We start from the raw sequence: 23,102 nt of genomic DNA, 5'->3' as shown, positions 1-23,102 counted from the left end.
CTTAAGAGAGGGAACATCACTGTATTAGTCTCCGAAAAGCAAAATGGCTACCAGTTAAACAGAGGGCTCAACTTTTACTAGGTTCGCTTATATCTAAACTTGAAACTTTTTCCCTTGCTTATCTGCAGATTTGCCAGCAGAACATTCAGTTACCATTTAGATATCTCCAAACTTGAGATTCCTCAACACCTGCTTTACAACCACTCAGAAAAAAACAGCAGTGCACTGACCAGAGCCTTTCCCTTATTGACTCCAAAGATGAGGGAATCACTGCCTGATAGAATCAAACCAGTCCATCCCTACCTTCTTTTTACCCTACAGCTTGTAAGAAACTGCTATAGGACATCAGACTGATTCAATTAATTGAATCTAAGCTTCTCCCATTTTTTGTATCGATAGAAATTGTTAATAAAATTGCTAGGATCAGAAATTGATTGTCATTCTGTATTCTTGAACATCTTCATTTTCTCATAGGATAATTATCTTCACCTGAATCATGAATGTTATTAAATCCTGACATTACCATTTTATTTTGTGCAGCTTACAGATTACGTCACTTCCATGTGTTGTACCAATTACCAAACGGACTAGTTGATACTTTTTCACATCTTCCCTTGTCTGTTAAAAAAGTTACTTTATCGTTTCCTCTTCACCTGCTACGGAATGGCTCAAGAAGATTATTGTATCCTGGCAGTACCTTTATGCTGTGCAACTCTGTATATAAATCACTCAAGTGTCCAGTCATTGCTCTGTGCCAAGACTTCCTTCCATCTTTGTGTAATCAAAAGTGTACTCAATTACTGCTGGTTTGTAACTGCCAAGCAAAACTGACAGTGGTGCACTGGGATCAGTACATTACACTGCTAAGCAAAACTAATTAAATAAGCAGATTAGTATTTTGATACATCTGTATTGTCAAAAAATCTTGTTAGGTGTTGTACACATTTTATGTTTTTAAAAATGCCTCTAAGATAGTTTCTCTCTTGCTGTATACATTTTATGGAATTACTGTCTTCTCTTTTTCTTCTGAATTGTGCCTAAACATGGTTTGCAAGGACCATTGCTCCCACCCAGTTATCAAGTGAAGAAATAAACTAAGACATGTTCTACTAGTAGTTATCGGTAGGCTTTTTCTTCTGTTGTGTAATTTTGATCCATTTCAGTTTAGCACCTTCTGTAATATAAGGTAATGCCTCCATGAACTCCTGGATTTACTGTCATATTCACAATATGTGGTGTTAAAAGGATGAAAATGTTAAGTAATACAATGCTTGCCAAACGTTTTGAACCCAGTAATTTTAGTGTTGTGAAGAACTGAGACCTGATATCAAAGTTAAATGATAATGCAAATCGGGACAACTGTAAATATTCTGTGAAAAGTTGAATACTGGGTTGCCTGAATACAAAAAGTGAGTGAGCAGCTATGACAGTGTAATTCTATCAGTATGCACTTTGGTGGTGGAAACTGTGAGCCAGTACATGTCTTGCTGCATATTAAAAAGGGCTGTGCTTTAACTGCTGCAGTCCTTCCTATCAGAACTGGATCTTTGGAACCCTAGCCAATATGTACTGGTTCTCAGGCATTGGAACAGGAACTGTTAAAAAACACTTAGATTTCATTTCCAATAATTATAAAGGCAACTTAATATTAGGAGGAAATTTTAATTACATATTTGATATTTCTGAAACTACAAATAAAAGACCGCTGCGTACATCTGCTGTATCAAAAGCTTTAAACAAGTGGGTAGAATCATTTAATCTTGCAGATACTTTCAAATTTAAAGAAGATAAATCTTTGTTGTTTTCCCATCAAGATCACAGATTTAGTACCCAAACTAGAATAGATAAAATATTTGCTGCCCGTGACTTACACTCTAAAGTCATCAATTTCTCAATCACTTCCTGCCCCTTTTCAGACCACAATTCATTGATACTAAAACTTCAAAATGGATACAAACCATTGATCTTTAACTCCAGAATATATAACTAAAATTAAATAGTTCAAATCCTGGTTATTATCTGAATTACAGTTCTTCTTGGATATTAATTATACCACAGAGATAAAATAATGATATGTGACTCTTTAAAAGCTTACATATATGGTAAAACCCTAACTTGGTATAAAAAAATCAGAGAATGGGATTATGAATTATTAGATCTACAATCCAAACTTTTATCAGTAAAAGCTGAAAAAAATCAAAATTGTTTGGAGATGAAAAAGAAAGTAGAAGTATTAAACAATAAATACAACAAAATGCTAACACATCAAACTAGTTTAGCTTTAGAAAAACTAAAAATTAATACTTTGGCCACTTCTCCCAAATATCTATATAATTTATCCACAATCATCAAAATACAATCAAAAGCTAATGACAGTATCTTCCATGAAAAAAAGGGAAAATTGTATCAGATATAGGTGACATTCTAGATGCCTATAGAAATCACTATGTGGAACAGTTCCAAAAATAAAATATACATATCAATCAAATCTAGATACAAATTTTTCTAATATAAAAAATACCAGAAAAATTAAAATTAGATCTGCAAGCACCCATATCCTACAAAGAAATTACAGATACAATAAAAGAGGGTAAAAATAATAAAGCTCCAGGTATAGATGGCATAATTATGGAAATATATAAACTTTTTCCTTCAGAGATACTATCCCTCTTCCATAAAACTCTATTAGAAATTCAGTCCCAAGCTTTAATACCACCCTATTGGAAATATTCCTTAATCACACCAATCCTAAAGGAAAACAAATCCCCAAATCTCTGTACCTCATATAAACCTATATCATTATTAAATAATGACTATAAGATATTTATGACAATATTAACTAACAGAATGAAAATACCATTATCCAAAACAATAAGTAATTATCAAACTGGATTTATGTAGCATAGACATGCACATGACAATATTAAAAGGATAATTTCTCTTGTAGATTATGTTAATAAAGAAAATAAAGAAACACTCATAATTGGCTTCGATATAGAGACAGCATTTGATTCCCTAAATTGGGACTATTTATTCAAAATCCTAAAGCTATTTCAATTTCCTGCATCCTTTGGTCATCTCCTAAAGAATATAGATATACAAATAATTTAGCGTATGTCAAGTAAGGTCCTTTTACCTCTGAATCTATACATATAACAGCAGGCACTAAACAAGGATGTCCCATGTCACCGATTCTATTTACTCTGGCTATTGAAATATTTGCAGATTCAGTTTGTAACAATATAAAAATCAAAGGAATAGATGTTTATGAACAATACAATTATAAAGTAATGATATTTGCTGATATATTACTAACATTATCTAATACAAAAGAGACATTAGAAGAATTAGATATATTAATTGACAAATTTCACATGACTTCAGAACTCCATTTCAATAAATCAAAATTTTTATTTTTAAATAAAAAAAAAAAGAACTGCAGACTAAGGGGGATCATGTCATAGGGAAACAAGAATCTACCTTAAAATATCTGGGAATTGTTATACAAGGATAATAATGAATTAGTCTCAAAAAACTACAATAATATCATCAATACAATTAAAATCTCTGTGGAAAAATGGAACAAAATAATATTAACATTTGAAGATACAGTTAATAAAAATGGTTTTACTGCCTAAGATCCTATAGCCTTGGCAATACAACTGTTACCAGAAAGAAATATACTTTAAAGAAATAAATTCATGCCTAATAAAAGTTGCATGGTTTCCAAAAGAAACAGAATAGCTTTAATACATCATATTGGACTATGGAAACAGGGAGGATTAAACTTTCCTGATGAAGAAACATATATTAAAGCATCAATATCTAAAACAGTCTCAGATTGGATAAGTCCAAATTACTCTGCAAATTGGAAAGAATTACTAACTGTAATACTAATAAATGAATTTAATTTACAAAAAAAAAATCAGATAACGGATAAAAACAATTTGTCATGGCACATATGTATTAGTATGCAATGTAACTTAACTAAACCCATTAAAACTTGTATGATTACTTATTACATTGACTCATTTAGGAAAATTATTAATGCAAATACAGATTTAAAAATCTGATTTGATCTTTTAACACTATTTATAGTCACACACAACTTTCCACATAAAATATATAGAGAAATTATTAATTCCTGGGAACAGAAAGGATTTGTTTGTTGGCTCCAATGTATCATAGAACTAAATTTTTAGATATGCAAGTAATAAAAATAAGTATATTAGAGGGTCAGCCCAGGTTGGCAGGTTTGGAGACAAAGCCAGAGAGGCAAGATTACGTTGGTTTGGACATGTGCTAAGGAGGGATGCAGAGTATATTGGGAAAAAGATGCTAAGGATGAAGCTGCCAGGTAACAGGATACGAGGAAGGCCTAAGATGAGGTTTATGGATGTGGCGAGAGAGGACATGCAGGTGGTTGGTGTGACAGAGCAAGATGCAGAGGACAGGAAGAAATGGAAACAGTTGATCTGCTGTGGCGACCCCTAGCGGGAGCACCCGAAAGAAGAGGAAGAAGTAATAAAAACAACATACAAAATTCCACAACAGGACTGGCTAACTTTACAGAGTATTCTGTTATATTTGCAAGATTTAAGTAGAATAACAATTCCTCATTTAAAGAAATACCTAAATTTATGAAATACATATGTGAAATCATATATAATGACTTTGACATGGGAAACAGTATTTCAAAATTTTACAAGATATTGATAAACTATAAAACAACACCCAAAACCTCCTATTGGAAATATATAACAAAAGGACACTCAATACAGTTAAGTGAAGATATTAAAACAAATATCTTATTAGCGACAAAATATACATCCTTTACACAATGCTGGAAAGTTTTTAATTGGAAATGCTTGCACAGAGCATTCTTAACCCCAGACAGAATCAGTAAAATGAGTTCTTCCATAAAAGGAATATGTTGGAGATGTGAGCAAGTACACAGTGCAGATTGGAACCACATTTTCTTTGATTGTGTTGAAATTAAGCCATTTTGGAATGGTGTTAATAACTTTCTACAAGCTTTATTTAATGAATCATTTTATTTAACTAAAGCTCTTAAATTACTAAATGTGAACGGAGGTCCTCATTTGAATAGGTCAAACATATATCTAGTATGGACTGTACTTGCAATTTCAAGGAAGTGTACAACAAGAAGATGGAATACAAACACAGTACCAACTTTGGAAGACTTCTATAGTCTACTGAAGATCACAGCATTATTGGAAATTAAAATGAAGGAACTAAGAATTTATCCAAAGCCATTTATCAACAACCTTTGGGGAAAAGTCTTATCATTGATTGACACTATATAATAATTGATCAGACACTCTGATAATGGATTGACTCTGATAATGGATTGGGCATACTTATAAAGTAACTGTATACATTAAGATCTGTTTTAGTGTCAGGCTAATGTAAATAGTGTGCATAGTTATTCAAGTTGTTATGTATAAATACTATGGAATTCATTCAAATGTGTTTGAAAAATAAAAAAAAATTTTGAGAAAAAAAAAAGAACTGCATCTTTGCTTCCTGCTATGGGAGATACTTATGGAATTAACTCTGCAGCACCTCTTCCGAGTGGGATTGCCCTGTGTACAGCACAGTAATTAGGTATTTATGTGCACTCTGTGTTTCACACTTTCCCACACTCACTCATGCCTGTTATTAGTCTGGATTAGCTTCTGTTGAATATTTGGCTTTTTCTCCACCATAAGGCAGTGTGCTAGTGGAGTCATATTTTCCCCGCTTGAGATGTCAATCCCTGGAGTCTTCTCATCTGGTGCATCTGACACCATAGCCCAGTAGTCATTGAATGCAGGCTGCAGGTGCAATAATTTATTTGTGAACCTCTGGACTCCTGGTGCTGGTATATTTTGCACATTATTGGTGTGTCTATGACTGCTGTCAGCTTCTTAATATTTATCCTTCATTTCTTTTTTTTTTCTCAAAAAATTGTTTTATTTTTCAAATACATTTGAATGAATTCCATAGTATTTATACGTAACATCTTAAATAACTATGTACACTATTTACATTAGCCTGACACTATAACAGATCTTAATGTATACAGTTAACTTTGTATGTCCAATCCATTATCAGAATTTCTGATCAATTATTGTATAGTATCAATCAACGATAAGACTTTTCCCCAAGGCTTGTTGACAAATGTATCCTTCATTTCTGATGGGTCTGCATGTACATAATCAGCTAATATATGGAGCTGTGCAGTTTTTTTTCATTTAAATGCAAGCAGTGAACACAATAAATTAAAATGTCACACTTTTTGTAGATTTTTGGAAATGAGCGTTAACCCTCAGTAGAAGCTTTGCATGGTTGTGAGGATATTTGCAAAGCTCCTGTTGGGTGCTGCTCAGCTGGAGCTTTTGGCAGTACATGAAAGGACCACCTTCATGTGACTGCGATTTGCAAAAAGAAAAGCTGTGTTTATTTCTTGTTAATATTTACTGTATTCACATATTCACAGCTGTTCACAGTATTTAACCATATTAGAAGTTATGGGCATTGTGTGCATATTCTGTAATGCTGCTTGCAGATTTCAGCATTTACTTTAAAGTGATGGAGGTACAAAAAGGTTTGTGATAGAGAGGAACAGCCTGCTTCATCTGAACTTGAGAGGTTGAGATATTTTGTGGATTTCTGTGTTGGTCATAAATTGTGCATAATAAATACCATTTTGAAGACAAGGATCCTCGTGAGTGTAAATGGTACAGGAGCACCATGGATCTGTGATCAGCTTCAATGTCAAGTTGTATATTCCAGACACTTTGGTAATTTGACGTGCTGATCATCATTCTGTGGTGAGTTAGGTCAGATGGCCTCTGCTGTAGCTTGATAGATCCAGGAGAGACAAACCTATAGTGAAGATATTCTGGGAATATTTAGCTTTGTATCTGTTTGGGATGAGTACAGCTTCATCTTCCAGAAGACCTTCCACTTAATACATGCAGAATTTGGGGCTATGGAGTGTGTGTGTGTGTGTGTGTGTGTGTGTGTGTGTGTGTGTGTGTGTGTGTGTGTGTGTGTGTGTGTGTGTACTCATTCTTGCATTAAGTTCAGGATCTGAGTAGCTGAATCAGCAGCAAGAAGTTGATCCAAAAGGTGGTTGCTGCTTGTCTTGGCCGTAACCCTAGGATTTGCTGTTAGAGATCAACAACAAGAGAAATCATCAGGTTAAATGAAAAAAGGCCTTTTTGAAGTGATAGCAAAGGATGGGTATCTGGACTTGACGGATGAGTACTTACAAGCCAGGATGTTACTGCAGTTGCCAAATTGAAGGCCCATCTGTTGGAGACATTTTTATAAGGTCATGGAGGAAAAACTGTTAAATGGCCTCCTAGAAGTTTTGGAAAACCATAGAAGTCTTAGAAAGCCAAGGTAGGATGTTTTTAAGGCTGTTTTGAAAAAGGTTGGAAAAATGCTGACTTTAACTGTGGGCATTGTTGAGAGGTAGAAGGAATGTTGTGAGTGACTCCTGAATCCACTGGACGTGTTCTCCTCTAAGAAGGCAGTGTCAGAAACAGTTAGTGGAATTGGGTCCATTTTAGTAGATGAGGTAACTGCAGGAATTGAAAAGGTCAGAGGCAGGGATACAGAACTGGATGAGAGCTGTTTTGAAAGTGCTAATGTCACTAGTCATCATTGGGGTGTCATAGTTAATATTCCTTTTTTGTGTTGCAGGGAAGGCTGACTGGGACAGTGTAGGGATTGGCAAACTGGACTAATGATCCCATTTTTGAAAAGGTGAGCAGGACAGAGAGAGAGAGAGAGAGTCTGTGTCTGTTCTAGTTGTGGATGGCTCACACTCCCTAGCCTCCCTTAATGCATCAGCATGCTGAAAAGGAGACATCCAGTAGTTGACCCTGTGACTTGGGAGGAGCAATGCAGATTCTATCTGGGGTGGAACAGTGGATTGGCCATCTGTACTAGAACAGGTACTGGAGGGGCCATTAGCCAGTACTGCCCTTCATGTGTTATGTAGACTGGGTCTATATTATTTGAATGAAAGTTCAAAATGTCGATCATTGTAAACAGCGAAAATGTCGGTAATCTATGTCTGTTTTGTGAAATCGCGGTACAGTGAAGATCGGGAAATTTGCCCTTTCCTCACTGTAATGTGATCTCTGAGTTGGTATATATAATTAGCGGGGGTGTGGGGGGGTGCAGCATTCACAATACTTGATTCGATTATTGGCATTTTCGCAGTTTACAGCGATCAACATTTTTGATCTGCGGTGGTGGTGTTGCGGTAGTGTTGTTGCCTCACAGTAAGATGCTGTCCGGTTCGATTCTCAGCTAGAGCTTCTTCTGTGTGGAGACATGCGTGAATGGGCATACCTTCATTGAAGGTTGTGTGTCAGGGCTGGCAACTCGGTACGTAAAAATCAACTGCCAATCATTAGCGGACCGGAGTTCTGCTGTGGCGACCCCTAACCGGGAAAAGCCAAAAGACACAAGACAGCGATCAACATTTTGAACATTCGTTCAAATGATATAGACCCTGTAGACTTGGAGAAAATGTATGACTACACATCAAAATGTCTTGAGACATGTTGCAGCAACATGGGTTTTCATGGCTGCTGTGCCACAAGATTTTGTCCTTGTCTTTGAGTAGTGAGATTTGTGTTTGTAATGTCTGTTTTAACTTGAATACATTTGGAGTAGGGTCTGCCCTCCTGTTTGTAAGTTTAATGGGCAGTGTAAAAAGGTGTAGCTATAGTGTAGGCAATACCAGTTTTGTAAATGTGTGTGGCATCTTTTTGTTTACAGACGATTATGTCTTCTTAGCCTTTACTGATTTTTCTTCAAGCATGATTGGAGTGATTTGCGGCAGACTGTGAAACAGCTCAGATGAAAATTAGGATCGCCAAATTAAAGGTCATGATACTGTGTGAAAATTGCCTTTTGCAGGTGAGAGAGGAACATATCTCTTGGTTTGAAGGGTTTGTGTCTTACAAGTTTTGCTCACAGGTGACAATAGAAGGGATTAGGAGACTGACCAGCAGATGGATACAGCAACAGCAATACTTAGCTGGGTGGGTTTTATCAGACTGTGGTGGTGAAGTGCGGAGTAATTCATAAGACAAAGCTTTCATTTTCCAGTTAGGCTGTTTCCACCCTCTGCTGTGTTTGTGAGATCACAGATGCAAGTAGTAGAACTTAATGTTTTTTTTTCTGGATAACTGAATTCACAATTCATTATAGAGTGAGGAGCTCAACAATTCAGGATGATCTTGATGTACAGTGATCACCTTTTTGTGTTGAGAGGAAGATGTGATTTGGACATCCTGTGATGGTGTTCCTTCCAACCACCTCCCCTCCAACCACCTCCTAAGGGAGCTGTCCCAGGCATGGCATACTGGGTACAGGCTGTGATACAGACCTAGGACACATTTGGAAGATGATATCTCTCAATTTGCTTGAGAATGCCTGAGGGCCTCACATGATATGCTAGGGATAGGGAAGTCTGATATGCCATGCTCAGCTTGCTGCCACTGTCCCCATCACTAGGAGAAGCAGTTTAAAAAGTGAAGAGATGGGCAAGTGGGATGGATGGATGGATGGATGGATGGATGGATGGATGGATGGATGGATGGATGGATGGATGGATTGGAATGGGATCTTTCAGATAATGTAGTGTAAGGCTGAATCATTTGTGTGAATTTTCAGAGTGACAGTGGCAACAGTCTAAACAATGTTGGGGAACATTGATATTTAATAGACCATTGGAGATGCACAGAGGTTATTCCCTTTTGCTTATACAGGGTGTTGATCAGGCCTCATGTAGAGTGTTGTCCTCTTATATGCAGGCCATATCAGAAAAGGAGCATCAGACTAAGTGAAAGGGCATGACAGGAGATTGCCAGTGTAGTGCATGATGTATGAGGAGGGGCTTGCAGCACTGGGGAATGTACACATGGCTGTGCCATGCTATTAGAGAAATAGACAGCATCATTAGAAGGATTCAGTGATGTCACATTTACATGCTGTGAAGATTCATTTTATAAACTGTGAGCCTTGGCCCCATCAAGTCATCGAGTAGGGCATTTGCTGTAACACAATCCAAGAGGAATGATTCTGAAAGCAGACAGAAAAATGGCAACTTGTTTTGGGGAGAGGGTTTATGACTATTATCATCATCATCATCATCTTCTTTCAGCTGTTCCCGTTAGGGGTCGCCACAGCGGATCATCCGTTTCCATTTCTTCCTGTCCTCTGCATCTTGCTCTGTCACACCAACCACCTGCATGTCCGCTCTCACCACATCCATAAACCTTATCTTAGGCCTTCCTCTTTTCCTGTTACCTGGTAGCTTCATCCTTAGCATCATTTTCCCAATATACTCAGCATCTCTCCTCAGCACATGTCCAAACCAACGTAATCTTGCCTCTCTCTGGCTTTGTCTCCAAATCTTCCCACCTGGGCTGACCCTCTAATATACTTATTCCTAATCCTGTCCACTCTTGTCACACCCAGTGCAAATCTTAGCATCTTTAACTCTGCCACATCCAGCTCTAACTCCTGCCTTTTTGTCAATGCCACTGTCTCCAACCCATATAACATAGCTGGTCTCACTATCAGTAGATATTAATTCACAGAGAAGGAAGTCTCACTATCAGTAGATATTAATTCACAGAGAAGGAGGTTTGGTTATGCAGTGCTTTGAATGGGGTGTTAGAGTGCATAGGCCTTCAGAGTTTAGGAAAGGAAACTTAAGCTACACAGAATTACTTGACAAACTCTGCTGTATTTTATGATGGCTATTCTGTCTTCGTCTCTTTGGATCATTACTGTTCTGGTTGCATTTGTGTTCATTTGTAGGTATTAATGAATATAGAGTAAATCTTTATAGGTGTTTGTTGCATTGTAAGGTGATACGTGGGTTGAAGACCTAGCCTACTATGACCCATCCAGGGACCCATGCTAATGGTGGTGGGGGGGTGTATGTGCCCCTGTTGACCAGAGTGTGCTTTCCATAAAGCCCAGCAGTCCTGGGTCAATAAGTTACTGGCCGACTGGTGTCCAGTTATCCAGCCGGGGTTACCTGGATTAGCTCTGTTGAGCAAAAGCTGGATGTAAAACCAATCAACCTGCCAAACGTTAACTGAGAATTGCTACACTTAATATAGGTTCACTGACAGGATGCAACTTGGAAGTGGATAACATGATGATATGGAGGAGGTTGGATAGCCTGTGTATCCAAGAGACAAGACGGAAGGGCAGTGTAGTGAAGACACTTGGCTTAGGATCCAGAGTCTACTACTCATGAGGACAGGCTAGAATTGGTGTGGGAATTGTGGTGAGACAGTGACTTCAGAAGGCATTGAGGGATATCATCAGAATTCGTGACAGACTCATGGCAATCAGGCTCCAGTGCAATGATGATAGAGCAGTATTCATAATCTCAGTCTGTGCCCCACACCAGGGTTGTGATAGTGAGGAAATGAATGCATTCAGACAGCAGTTGCAGGACCTACTAGATAAAGCAGGACAACTTCAATTGATGTTGATAATGGGTGACTTGAATGCACATATCGGGACAGACAGAACAGGGTTGATAATGGGTGACTTGAATGCACATATCGGGACAGACAGAACATGGGTGGGGCAACAGGAATAAAGAAGGAGAGGCCATTGTAGACTTCTGTCTGGCAAATGGCTTGATGATCGCCAACACATGGTTCAGAAAGAGAGACAGTCACAAGATCACACATAAGAATGGTCAACATGCAACTCTGGTAGACTTCCTCCAAGTAAGGAAAGGGCACTGGTGTAGAATCACCGATTGCGAAGTCATCCCCAGTGAAACAGTAGTACCACAGCATAAACAATTGGTTGTCACAGTCAGCTGCAAGCAGTGGTCAGAGAAGGCTCTAAGGTCAGCAGAGACCAGGCTGAAGGCCTGGATGCTGACTGGAGAGAAAGTACAACAGTCCAATGAATTACTCAGGGCTCTAGCACCCCCAAAAAAGAAGGAAATAGATGGAGTTGAAAAAGAATGGCAGTGCCTCAAAACAGCATGTGTGAAGACTACAGAACTGGTATGTGGCCAAGCCAGGTATGGAAATAAGGTACATAAGGAAAGCTGATTGTGGAATGCAGTAGCCCAGGAAGTCATCAAAAGAAAGAAGGAATGCAGGAAAGAGTGTGAGATAGAAAGGATCGAACAGGCTAGGAAGGAATACTGGTTGGCTAACAAAGAAGCTAAGAAAAGAGTTGCAATAGCAAGTAATAGGGCATCAGAGGCATTCTACCAGCTTCTGGAAAGTGACTCGGTATGTGGCACAAAGAAACTGTATCAGTTTGCAAGGCAAAGGCAGAAAGATAAAGAAGATAGTCAGACACCCTTCATAAAGGATGCTAGCAACAATATGCTCACCAGTCCACAGGACATCAAAGGCAGATGGAAGGAGTATTTCCAGCAACGTCTGAATGAAGAAACCCCCACAAAAGTTGTACTGCCCCAAAAATAGCCTAGGATGAGAGAAGAGGAGGAGCCCACAATAGAAGAAGTAAGAACAGCACTAAGGAAAATGAAGTCAGGGAAAGCAGCAGGCTCAGATGAGGTCATAGCAGATATGATAAAGATGCTGCGTGAGATAGGGGAGAAATGGCTCCTGAGGGTATTTGTAGCACTTTGGAGAGAGAGGCATATCCCATGTGACTGGAGAATAAGCAAACTCATGCCAGTGTACAAGAACAAAGGGGATATCCACTACAGTGGGTAGTACAGAGGCACAAAACTCCTGTCACATTGCATGAAAGTTCTGGAAAGGGTGATTGATAAACGGATACGCAGATTAGTAGAATGCAAGATGGGAGATGAGCAGTTCAGTTTCAGATCAGGATGCTGCACAACTGACCCAGTGCTTGCAGTGAGACAGATGGTTGAGAAGAAAATGAGGAAAGAGTCCAACTGGGCATTCTTAGGTTGACAAGGTCCCGAGAAATCTGATTCAGTTAGTACTGCGGTGGTTTGAAGTCCCATAAATACTGGTAGAATTAGTGCAGGCTGTGTACAAGGACCCAGTGACTCAAGTATAAACAGTGTTTGGCCTCACAGAGGGGTTCCCAGTGGGTATGGGTATGCACCAGGGTTCAGCTCAGAGCCCACTGATGTTCATACTGGTGATGGACTACATTAGCAAACAGGTTGGAGGTGTTGGATCAACAAAGTTGCTGTATGCAGACAAGTGTGGCATTACAGGCAGACTCTGAACAAGAACTTTAGCAAAGGATAGGGGAATGGAATGATAAACTAAAGCACATGGGATGAGAATAAGTACAGATAAGGCAGTGGTAATGGCAGCAAATTGGGGAAATCAGAAGAAGCTGAGAACTGAGAAAGAAGGGAAGATGGTGGAACAGTAAATGGCTTCAAGTATCTGGGAGGGATGGTTAAGGAGAAGGGAAGTCTGAATGAAGAGGTTAAAGCTAGAATTAGAGGGCTGCAGCCAGCTGGCATTGAGTGTCAGGTGTAGTGTATGATAGAGGAATGCCAAAGAAGTTGACAAGTAAGGTGTACAAGACAATAGTGCAACCAGTACTACTGTATGGTACAGAAACCTGGGCAGTAAAGACAGAACAGATGAGGAAGCTAGAGGTGATGGAAATGAAGTGCCTGAGAAGGGTGGTAGGATGCACACTGTAGGACAAATGAAATGACATAAGAGCAGAAGTCAGAGTAGCTCTAATTGCAGAAAAGATCAATGAGAATAGATTGTGGTGGTTCAGAGACATGTGCAGAAAAGCAGAAGACAATCTGGCGAAGAAGATTTGGGATAGACAGGAAGAAGGTAAGAAGAAACAAGGATGTCCAACAAACAGATGGATGGATTATGTGAGAGAAGGTCTGCAACAGTCAGGTATGAGTGCATCAAATTGAGAGAGATTGTGACAGTTAACATGCTGCCCTGACCCCATGTAGAAAAAAAATGGGAAAAAGGGGGTGCTGCTGCTGCTGTTGATGATGATGATTTTAGTAGGATAGTAATGTGTTGCTTTAATATGTATTATTTAGGAGGAACTAACTGTGACAGTCACTGAGAGGTGCCACAAAGGGAGGGTAAGTGTATACGAAGGGTTCCTTTAATTTGGTATGTGAAACACTTATAGTGCCATCTTATTTTGTTTTATATAGGGTATAGTGTATTACCTAATGTTGTCATTTTCGTATTCTCCAGGCATTTAGGTAATGCAGTTTATATCATTACCATACTTACCAAGGTTTAAATGCTGATTGCTCAGGAACAGATGAATGGGCTGAGAATCTGCTTACCAGTGTAGTTCAAAGTGAAAGGATGGTTAATGCAGTGAATCCCCTCATTCTGTATGTGCCAGAGAGATTTGTTGAAGGCAGCAATGTCAAGTTTTACACCAATTTTATTGGAGGTTGGGCAGGTGAATGCCTCGTTTTGAACTTTTAAATAAAATCTGATTAGGTCTGGTTTCTGTATGCCGTTTTTGTCAAGTTTTGCAAAAGTAGATTGGAGGACAGAGTAAGGAAAGTAGGTACAGAAGGTTAGCTTAATCATTTTTCCATCAGCAGCTGCTTATCAGTTAACAGGATTGTTGCAAGTAAGGGAAGCAGAGGACTGGATACTGAATGCTGTGGCAGTGCGCAGGATAGAGTAAGGCAAGTAAGGGAAGCAGAGGACTGGATACTGAATGCTGTGGCAGTGCACAGGATAGAGTAAGGCAAGTAAGGGATGTAGAGGACTGGATACTGTGGCAGTACATAGGATAGAGTAAGGCAAGTAAAGGATGTAGAGGACTGGATACTGTGGCAGTACATAGGATAGAGTAAGGCAAGTAAAGGATGTAGAGGACTGGACACTGGTTGCTGTGGCAGTGCACAGGATTGGGTAAGGCAAGTAAGGGATGTAGAGGACTGGACACTGGATGCTGTGGCAGTGCACAGGATAGGGTAAGGCAAGTAAGGGATGTAGAGGACTGGACACTGGATGCTGTAGCAGTGCACAGGATAGAGTAAGGCAAGTAAGGGATGTAGAGGACTGGATAGTGGATGCTGTGGCAGTGCACAGGATAGAGTAAGGCAAGTAAGGGATGTAGAGGACTGGATATTTGATGGTATGTCAGTGCGCAGGATTGTTTCAGTAAGGGATGTAGAAGAATGGATACTGGATGCTGTGGCAGTTCCCAGCATAGAGTGAGTAAAGTAAGGGATGTAGAGGACTGGATACTGGAAGCTGATGGTAGTGCATCTCATACATGCTGACACAGATAGGGCTGCCGTAATGGTAGTGTATATCACGCTGACACTGATAGAGCTACCGTGATGGCAGTGCATGCAACTCGCACTGGGAGTGATGGGGTGCTGTGATGGCAGCAACTCTCACTTTGGGATTGGTAGTGGGTGTTGTGATGGGAGCAGTCCTCATTGAGAGAAAAGCTGACTGTTTATCTAACATTGCAAGGCATGGGGTACTGTAGTAGTATTTTGAACTACCTTGGAAGTAATTAAGGTGATGTGATAGCGGTGTGCCTCATTTTCAGAGTGAGTGAGGTGCTGCAGTTGCAGTATGGCACATCATCTCACCATTTTTGTTGATACAAAGGGTGTAACCTTGGCTGTAATGTAAATGACTGGGATTCATGAAGTTAATCTAGCGTGTGAAAAACTGTCTGGGGGCAAATTATATATATCGTGTACATCTCTCCTTTCTCTTGTTAAGGGTGCAGAGATGTGTTTCCATTACAGGAGCATCCTCTTATGGTATTCCTAAGGGTAGCATGTGGAGCAGATGTGTCAGCAGAATCTGTTTTGAAGAAGGCACACGACAGTGAGTATGCAGTAGTGCCCTGGGGTAATGTGTATGTGCATGTACACCTTTGTCAGAGAGGATCAGTCCCTGGAGTAAGAATTTAAATGAAAACTTCTCATTAGCTATGGATGGTGACCACCTCCTCTTTCTTCAGCCTTGCATCTAGGTAGTTGTTTTACTATCATAAAGCTAATTCCCAACTCTCTTTCAGAAAACAGGGACCAGCACATAGTATAAGTATTACAATGTGTAGAACCGGAGGAGCAAACTGACCAATAAGGGTATTGCGGTGGGGTGGAATAGAGGGTCAAGCTGCTTCGGACAAAAAACAAAAGTGTAGTGCCCTAGCAGTAAAGTCCATTTCTCATGGTTGTGCCAGTGAGGATGCAGATTCTCTAGTGTTACTTTCTTCATGCATTCCAGCTTTCTGCCAACACTTGGAAGAGATGTACACTATCCAGAAGGATCTGCCTAGTACCTTTAGGGTCATCTAGTTCTGGAGTTGACTTTGGGGGAAGGACACAGTGAATCTGCCCTGTGGTTGAAAAGATATTTGTGGAGATTGTGTATGGCAGTGTGTACCTTGAACCATAGGAACATTCCAGTGCTGGTAGATTGATGAGCTCTAGTAAAGTCTTTGGGGTAGGACACCGTACTAGTTTTATTGGTTTACTAGGTGAAAATCAGAACATAAAAACTGAAGATATTATTGATTTCTTAGTAGTGTAAAAGCTTCTTTAACCATGCTGCCTTCTCATTTCAGGCTGAATCCATCCTTTCCCATTAGGCTGATATTCTCCATTAATTGTGAAAATGCCTGAAGAAGTCAGTAAACTGCGCTTAGCAGCACTGCGTAAGCAGGCGATTGTAGCTCTGATGCACCAACCAGCAGAGGCTTATCGAGATGCTGTTCAGGCCATTGTGGAAGTGGACTTGTCCTTTGAACAGAAATACCAGGTGGTCGATGTTGTTAATATTCTCAGAATGAACATCACCAGTAACAATGTTCAGATGGTAAGCACGTGTGAAACTGAGTTGTGTGCTGTGAAAGGGTATAAGCAGACATACTTTGTGTACTCAACTGAGCAAATTTTTATATGTTGCACGTAGAAACAATGCTTTTTCAGGTTGTATTATATCTACAACTTGCTAAATTTAAGTTCGTAGTTCTGCAGATGTTTACAAGACTATCCAATAACCAGAATTTAGAATCAAACCCTGTACACTATATCTGCCTGCAAAAAAAAAAAAAAAAAAAAAAAAATATATATATATATATATATTAATATATACACGTGTGTGTGTGTGTATAGATATCTATATATGGGGCTACTTCATTTCATGGAAAGCTCATTTCACTCAAAGTCAAATCAGTGGGACCACTTCACTGAAAACTCATCTGACTGAAACTCATTTCACTGAAAGTTATATATGGCCTTTTCCCCACTGTAGTGCGATCCCGGAGTTAGTATATATAGTAAGGGGGTGTGAGGGCGTAGCTCCCCACATATTATAAATGTTTTAAACTATACATATGGATACTTACAAGTTCAATGAATAGCTGTCTCCAGAAGACAGTATATAACCAAAGTATGTGGGGGGCTTTGTCCCCCACACCCCCCTTACTATATATACTAACTCCAGGATTGCACTGCAGTGGGGAAAAGGCCATATATAACTTTAAACAAAATAAATTTCAGTCAGATGAGTTTTAAGTGAAGTGAGCTTTCAGTGAAGTGGTCCAACTGATTTCACTTTCAGTGAAATGAGCTTTCCATGAAATGAAGCAGACCCGTATATATAGGGTACTTGTGTATTATCGCAACCAGATTTTCGCGGTAGTACTGGTTGCTTCCTGATTTTGAAATCTGACCATTAATGTTTTACAAATGTCATACAATGTGGTTTCTTTCACAATGAAGGGTCTTTTATGCAGGGTTATCCATAAAAATGAAAAACTTATTGATGCTTTTTATGTATACAGTTAACCGGCAGCATGTCATGTGAAACACACCTTGCCTAGCTAAAAGCCTACTTTAAAGCAGTACTGACTACAATTTATCAGAACTTCCCCCAAATAAAAAGACAAGACCAGCGAGGTACCAATCCAGTGTTTCTCGAAAGTGTTAGGGCTGAAAATATGTGAAGTACAGTCTCAGTTTGTCCGAGGATGCCACCATCAACATCACAGAACCATCCTACTGCTGCCAACTTCTCTGTTCAAAAATTACCCCAGAATCACCTGTCAACATCATCCGCCTTCATTTTTGCAAGGTATTACTTGCTACAAATTTGTCTTACAAAAGTTTCCTTTCAAGTCTGTTTGCAAAGTAAGTAGTTTACTGAAAGAATTTCCATGTCTGTGTGTTCTCAGCATTCCTTCCTTACAGTGAAACTATTCCTTTCATCAGTAACACAGCAGCCCTGACAATTAAAGCATGCGTGTGTAATCCAAGCAAAACAGGAAGAATTGCACATTTGTTTCTCTTCCTGAATGTAAGCCAAACTTATTTTTCATTAGTAAGGACATCGTGTAACACGTTACGTTGTTTCCCGCACTAGATTTCATTCCAGCATGCAAGTTTTGAAACCTCGAAAATCTGGTTGCGATAATACCAAGTGCTGTATTATTTATATATATATATATATATATATATATATATATATATATATATATATATATATATATGTATATATAGGTCTACTTTTACATGGTCGACCTTTCACAAAGTTGACTTTCATATGGCTGAGACCATATGATCGACTTTCGGAAAGCCAACCTTGTATAAAGTAAACACAAAAAACACAACGGACACTTAACAAAACTGTTAGCAGGGCGGCTATGCGCCAGCACACCCCTGTAACTTAAATATACCAAGTCAGAGATCGCACTACAGTGCGGAAGATAAAAATTTTCCCATTCCACACTGTATGGAGATAGCGGTTCCCCATGGTCGGCTTTTCAAAAGTCGATCATATGGTCTCGGCCATATGAATTTTGACTTTGTGAAAAGTCGATCATGTGAAGGGGACCCATATATATAATATATGTTCATCGTGTTTCACTGTTGCAGCTGGCAAGCTACCCGCAGTCGGCCAGAATTCCAAAGTCTAGGTCCGGTGTTGGTTGCTGTCACCTCTTCCCTGACGTCAGTGCGCCAGGGGTATAAAGATGCAGCTGATGCCATTTTCTTCAGTCTTTCTTGCCAAGCGGTGCCCAAAGCAAAAGCAGTTTGCAAGTGCCGGTTGGCCGACTCCTGAGAAATCCGAATTTCAGAATCGAAGTCTTCATTAAAGCTAAGTACCTCATTGGGGAAACTTTTTTCTTGCTCCAGACCGATGTCAGAAAAGGTTAACAATTGTATTTCTTGTGGGAAGCAAATACCTCATAAGGATTTTCCCTCTTACTGTATTCCTTGCCTAGGCCCTGATCACAATGTTGCTAGCTGTCGGTTTTGTGCTAGATTTAACCAACTCACTATTAAGCGTTGGTTCAATTTTGCATTTCATTACTTTGGCCGCAGATTTAATTATATAATGCCGTCGGAACAGCCGACGACCGGAGTTTACAAAAAACGCAAGGACAAGGAAAAGGATAGGCATCCGAGGTCCAAAACCGACGACGAGGCCTCCATTAGGCCAGTCGCCAGTTCGCCGGTTCTCAGTGAGGCACTTTCGCAGCCCTTGGTGCCCACTACCTCAGAGCCACAGGCCGCTTCCGACTCCCACGTGGAGCCGAATGGGCCTCTGGATACTCAGGGTATTGGACACTCGGAAATCATTCCCTCAGATAGGTCTGGAGCCGCTGAGCAGGCATCGGCTTCTGAGGGTGTCTTCAGACCTGCACAACTATATGTTAAGCCATCTTCAGCTTCAAAGACAAAGACTAAAGCAGCTCTAAAGACAAAGAAACAAGTGCAGCATTCTCCTACTCAGACTTCCATGCCTAAAAACAGATGCTTAAAATGCCAGACCACCTAATTACTTTGATCAGGGGTTCCCATCTCCCTCCTGATAAAAGCCCTAGGCAAGAGACAGAATATGATTCTTCTGATCAGGTTTCTATTTCCTCTGATTCCTCTTCTGAACAGGATTATTCCATGCTTCCCTATGAGGACTCTGATGCTGAAGAATCCATTCCTTCAGCCTCTCCTCCTGAGGATTATTCTTTTGGGGAAACCCTGCATACCATGAGGGAGCATTTCCACTGGGAGAGCCAAGATTATTCTGAATCTAAGAAAAGGCTCAGAGACTTTCTGCTACTTCCTCAGCACAGATCCCTTGCTATTCTACCTGTTCTAGACATTATAGATGTATTTTCAGAGTCCGGCCTTTCCCCTGACTCTTTACCCCCTGCACCTGCAAAGCCAGACAGATACTACAGGGTCCCGGATTCTCATAAATTCCTATATAAAAACCCCACTGCTGACCCAGAAACTATATCCCAAGGTCCCAAAGGGGTCAAAGCTTCCATTGCAAAAAACCCTGTCCCCTCTGATAGGGATTCTAGGGCTCTGGACAGATGGGGGAAAAAAAGTTTGTACTTCTGCTACCTTGGCTGTAAGGGCTTTAAATTGTCAGTTTCATATTCTTAAATATCAGCAATATTTAATGTCACTGCTTAAACAGAAATTGTTGACAAATACTGAATGTTCAGAGAACAAGGAAATGCAGGATTTATTGCATGCAGCTGAACAAGTGGGAAAGCATATTTTGCAATGTGGTTATGATTCACTGGAGGCCTCTTGCAGGGTCGCTGTTACAGGTTCTGTTATTAGAAGGCATGCTTGGTTAAATGAGCATAATCTGCCTGATCATGTTAAAGCTAAATTATTAGATGCCCCATTACAGCATGATACTTAGTTTGGTACTAAAGCAGAAGAAGTGCTGAAAAAAATGGAGGATAAAGCAAAATCCTTGCAGACAGTTAAGGATTTCTTACAGGTACAGCCACCCAGATTTAGGAGGAACTGGTCTTCTAAAAATTGGTCCTTTCCAGTGTCAGGCAGACCACAAAGAGGCAGATACAGGCACATCCCAGAGGCAGATCTCAGCCCCAAGGCTCATACAGGCCTAAACAGTGGGGTGCTCCTACCTCCAAAAATAGAGAAGACAAATCACAACCTTAAAGGAAACAGTCCCAATGACTTTCCTTTGCCAGATCCAAGCATTTTTCTTTTGGCAACCCCCTTAGGGGGAAAACTAGCACTTTTTTCATCAAATTGGCAAATCGTTACCCAAGACAAATGGGTCTTGAACATAGTGTCCCAAGGCTACAGGTTCCATTTTCACACCCTACCAAGGTCAAAAGGTATGCCAGACCTGCCACACAGTCAATGGGCAGAGGCACAAAAGCAAATTACAGCCCTCATGGACATGAGGGCCATTCAACAAGTACCACAACAAGAGCAGGGACAAGGATTTTACTCCAGACTTTTCCTAGTACCCAGAAAGGACAAAACCTGGATACCAATACTGGACCTGTCTATACTAAATACGTTTCTGGAAGTTCCAGAATTCAGGATGTTGACTCTACAGCAGCTACTGCCTATGCTGGGCAAGAAGGCTTGGCTCGTAACTTTGGACCTAAAAGAGACATACCTGCATGTCCCAATCAGACAGTCTTGCAGAAGATACCTCAGATTCATAGCTGGCTCAATGCACTACCAATTCTCTGCACTGCCCTTTGGCTTATCTACTGCGCCCAGGGTCTTCACAAAATGCCTGGCACCAGTAATTGCATTTTGCAGACAAAGAGGAATTCAAATATATCCATACTTGGACATTGCCTTATTCAAGCAGAGAACAAAGACATTCTTCTAAAGCATCTGGCATTTGTAAAAAGATTACTAATTGGCCTAGGGTACACAGTAAACGAAAAGAAATCAAAATTAGTGCCCTCTCAAGAGATAATATTCCTGGGTGCAAGCTTAAATACAACTGCCCAGATGGCTTATCTCACACCAGACAAACAAAAACAACTGACTTCTTACTTCAAAAAATTGGCAACAAAGACCCAGTTATCTGCAAGGAAAATCCTGCAGGCTTTGGGTTCCATGGCATCCTGCATTCTAACTAATTCCATATGCCAGACTGCATATGAGGAAGCTACAATGATATCTAAAAAGTGTTTGGACTCAGCATTGCCACAGCCTGGAGACAGTAATTACACTCCTACCCTGCCTGCAACAGGAGTTTCGATGGTGGGCAGAGGCCTGTCACCACAACAAGGGTCTGCCATTCAGTTTACCCACAGCCAGACAGACACTGACAACGGATGCATCAGATTATGCCTGGGGGGCCCATATGGCAGGAAAATGTATTCAGGGCACATGGCCTGCAAGCCAGATGCATCTTCACGTCAATCAAAAAGAGATGCTGGCTGTTCAGAACGCCCTGACAGCTTTCAAGGACCTACTTCATCCAGGACAGCTACTGATAAAGACAGACAATACTACGGTCATGTGGTACATAAACAAGCAGGGAGGTACACATTCCTACCCCCTCTGCAGACAAGCAATGACCTTATGAGACACAGCATTGACTTATCAAGTTCACCTGCAAGCACAATTCCTGCTAGGAAAAACAAATACTCTGGCAGACGAACTAAGCAAAAACCTCATGGATCCCCATGAGTGGAAACTGGATCCACAAGTCTTCAGCATGATAACAAGGAAATGGGGATGCCCAGACATAGATCTATTTGTCTCCTTTCACAACTGTCAATTGCAGAGATTTTGCACAAGGATTTATCACAAACAAGCATGGAGAGTGGACGCCCTATCCTTCAGGTGGAAAAATCTAACAGTATATGCCTTTCCTCCACTGCCTCTCCTTCCCAGGGTACTCCTAATGGTCAGACAAGAGGAGCCAATAAATGATACTGATTGCACCAGACTGGCCACGCCAGCACTGGTACCCAATCCTAAAGAGCTTGTCTCAAGGTCCAGCATGGATATTGCCTCAGACTTCTCACTTACTGACCCAACAAAACAATCAGATCCTGCACCGCCAACTCAAGACCTTAAATGTGGCAGCATGGCGGATAATGTAGCCATTCAGAACACTCCTCTTTCAAAAGCTGCTATGGATGTTATCTTGGAGGCCAGGAGGCCCAGTACCAGAAAATCTTATGCAGAAAAATGGAAGAGATTCTGTGCTTGGAACCAGGAACAAGGCATTGACACGTATGCACCAAATATCCCTCAGATTTTACAATGCCTAACTGAGATGCTGAACCAAAGGTCTTTCTTTTTCATCAATTAAGATTCATGCCTCTGC

The 23,102-nt window shown here is 40.2% G+C and overlaps 1 protein-coding gene across 2 annotated transcripts in view; it reads left to right on the top strand.

Annotated features, from left to right (window-relative positions):
* The window catches only part of RNF31 (ring finger protein 31), a 1,258,066-nt gene that overhangs the window by 12,536 nt on the left and 1,222,428 nt on the right, over nucleotides 1–23,102 (top strand). For both annotated transcript variants that reach the window (XM_044058825.1, XM_044058826.1), the window contains exon 2: nucleotides 16,585–16,835. In XM_044058825.1, the coding sequence (XP_043914760.1) occupies nucleotides 16,635–16,835 (201 nt within the window). In that variant the 5' untranslated portion in view covers nucleotides 16,585–16,634. The remainder of the gene's footprint in view (nucleotides 1–16,584; nucleotides 16,836–23,102) is intronic.

The sequence above is a fragment of the Protopterus annectens genome, chromosome 16.part0 (assembly GCF_019279795.1).
Source record: "Protopterus annectens isolate FY-2018-M chromosome 16.part0, PAN1.0, whole genome shotgun sequence".
In the NCBI taxonomy this organism is placed as follows: Eukaryota; Metazoa; Chordata; order Ceratodontiformes; family Protopteridae; genus Protopterus; species Protopterus annectens.
Note: the sequence above shows the minus strand (reverse complement) of the source record. Positions and strands in the feature narration are given on the sequence as shown.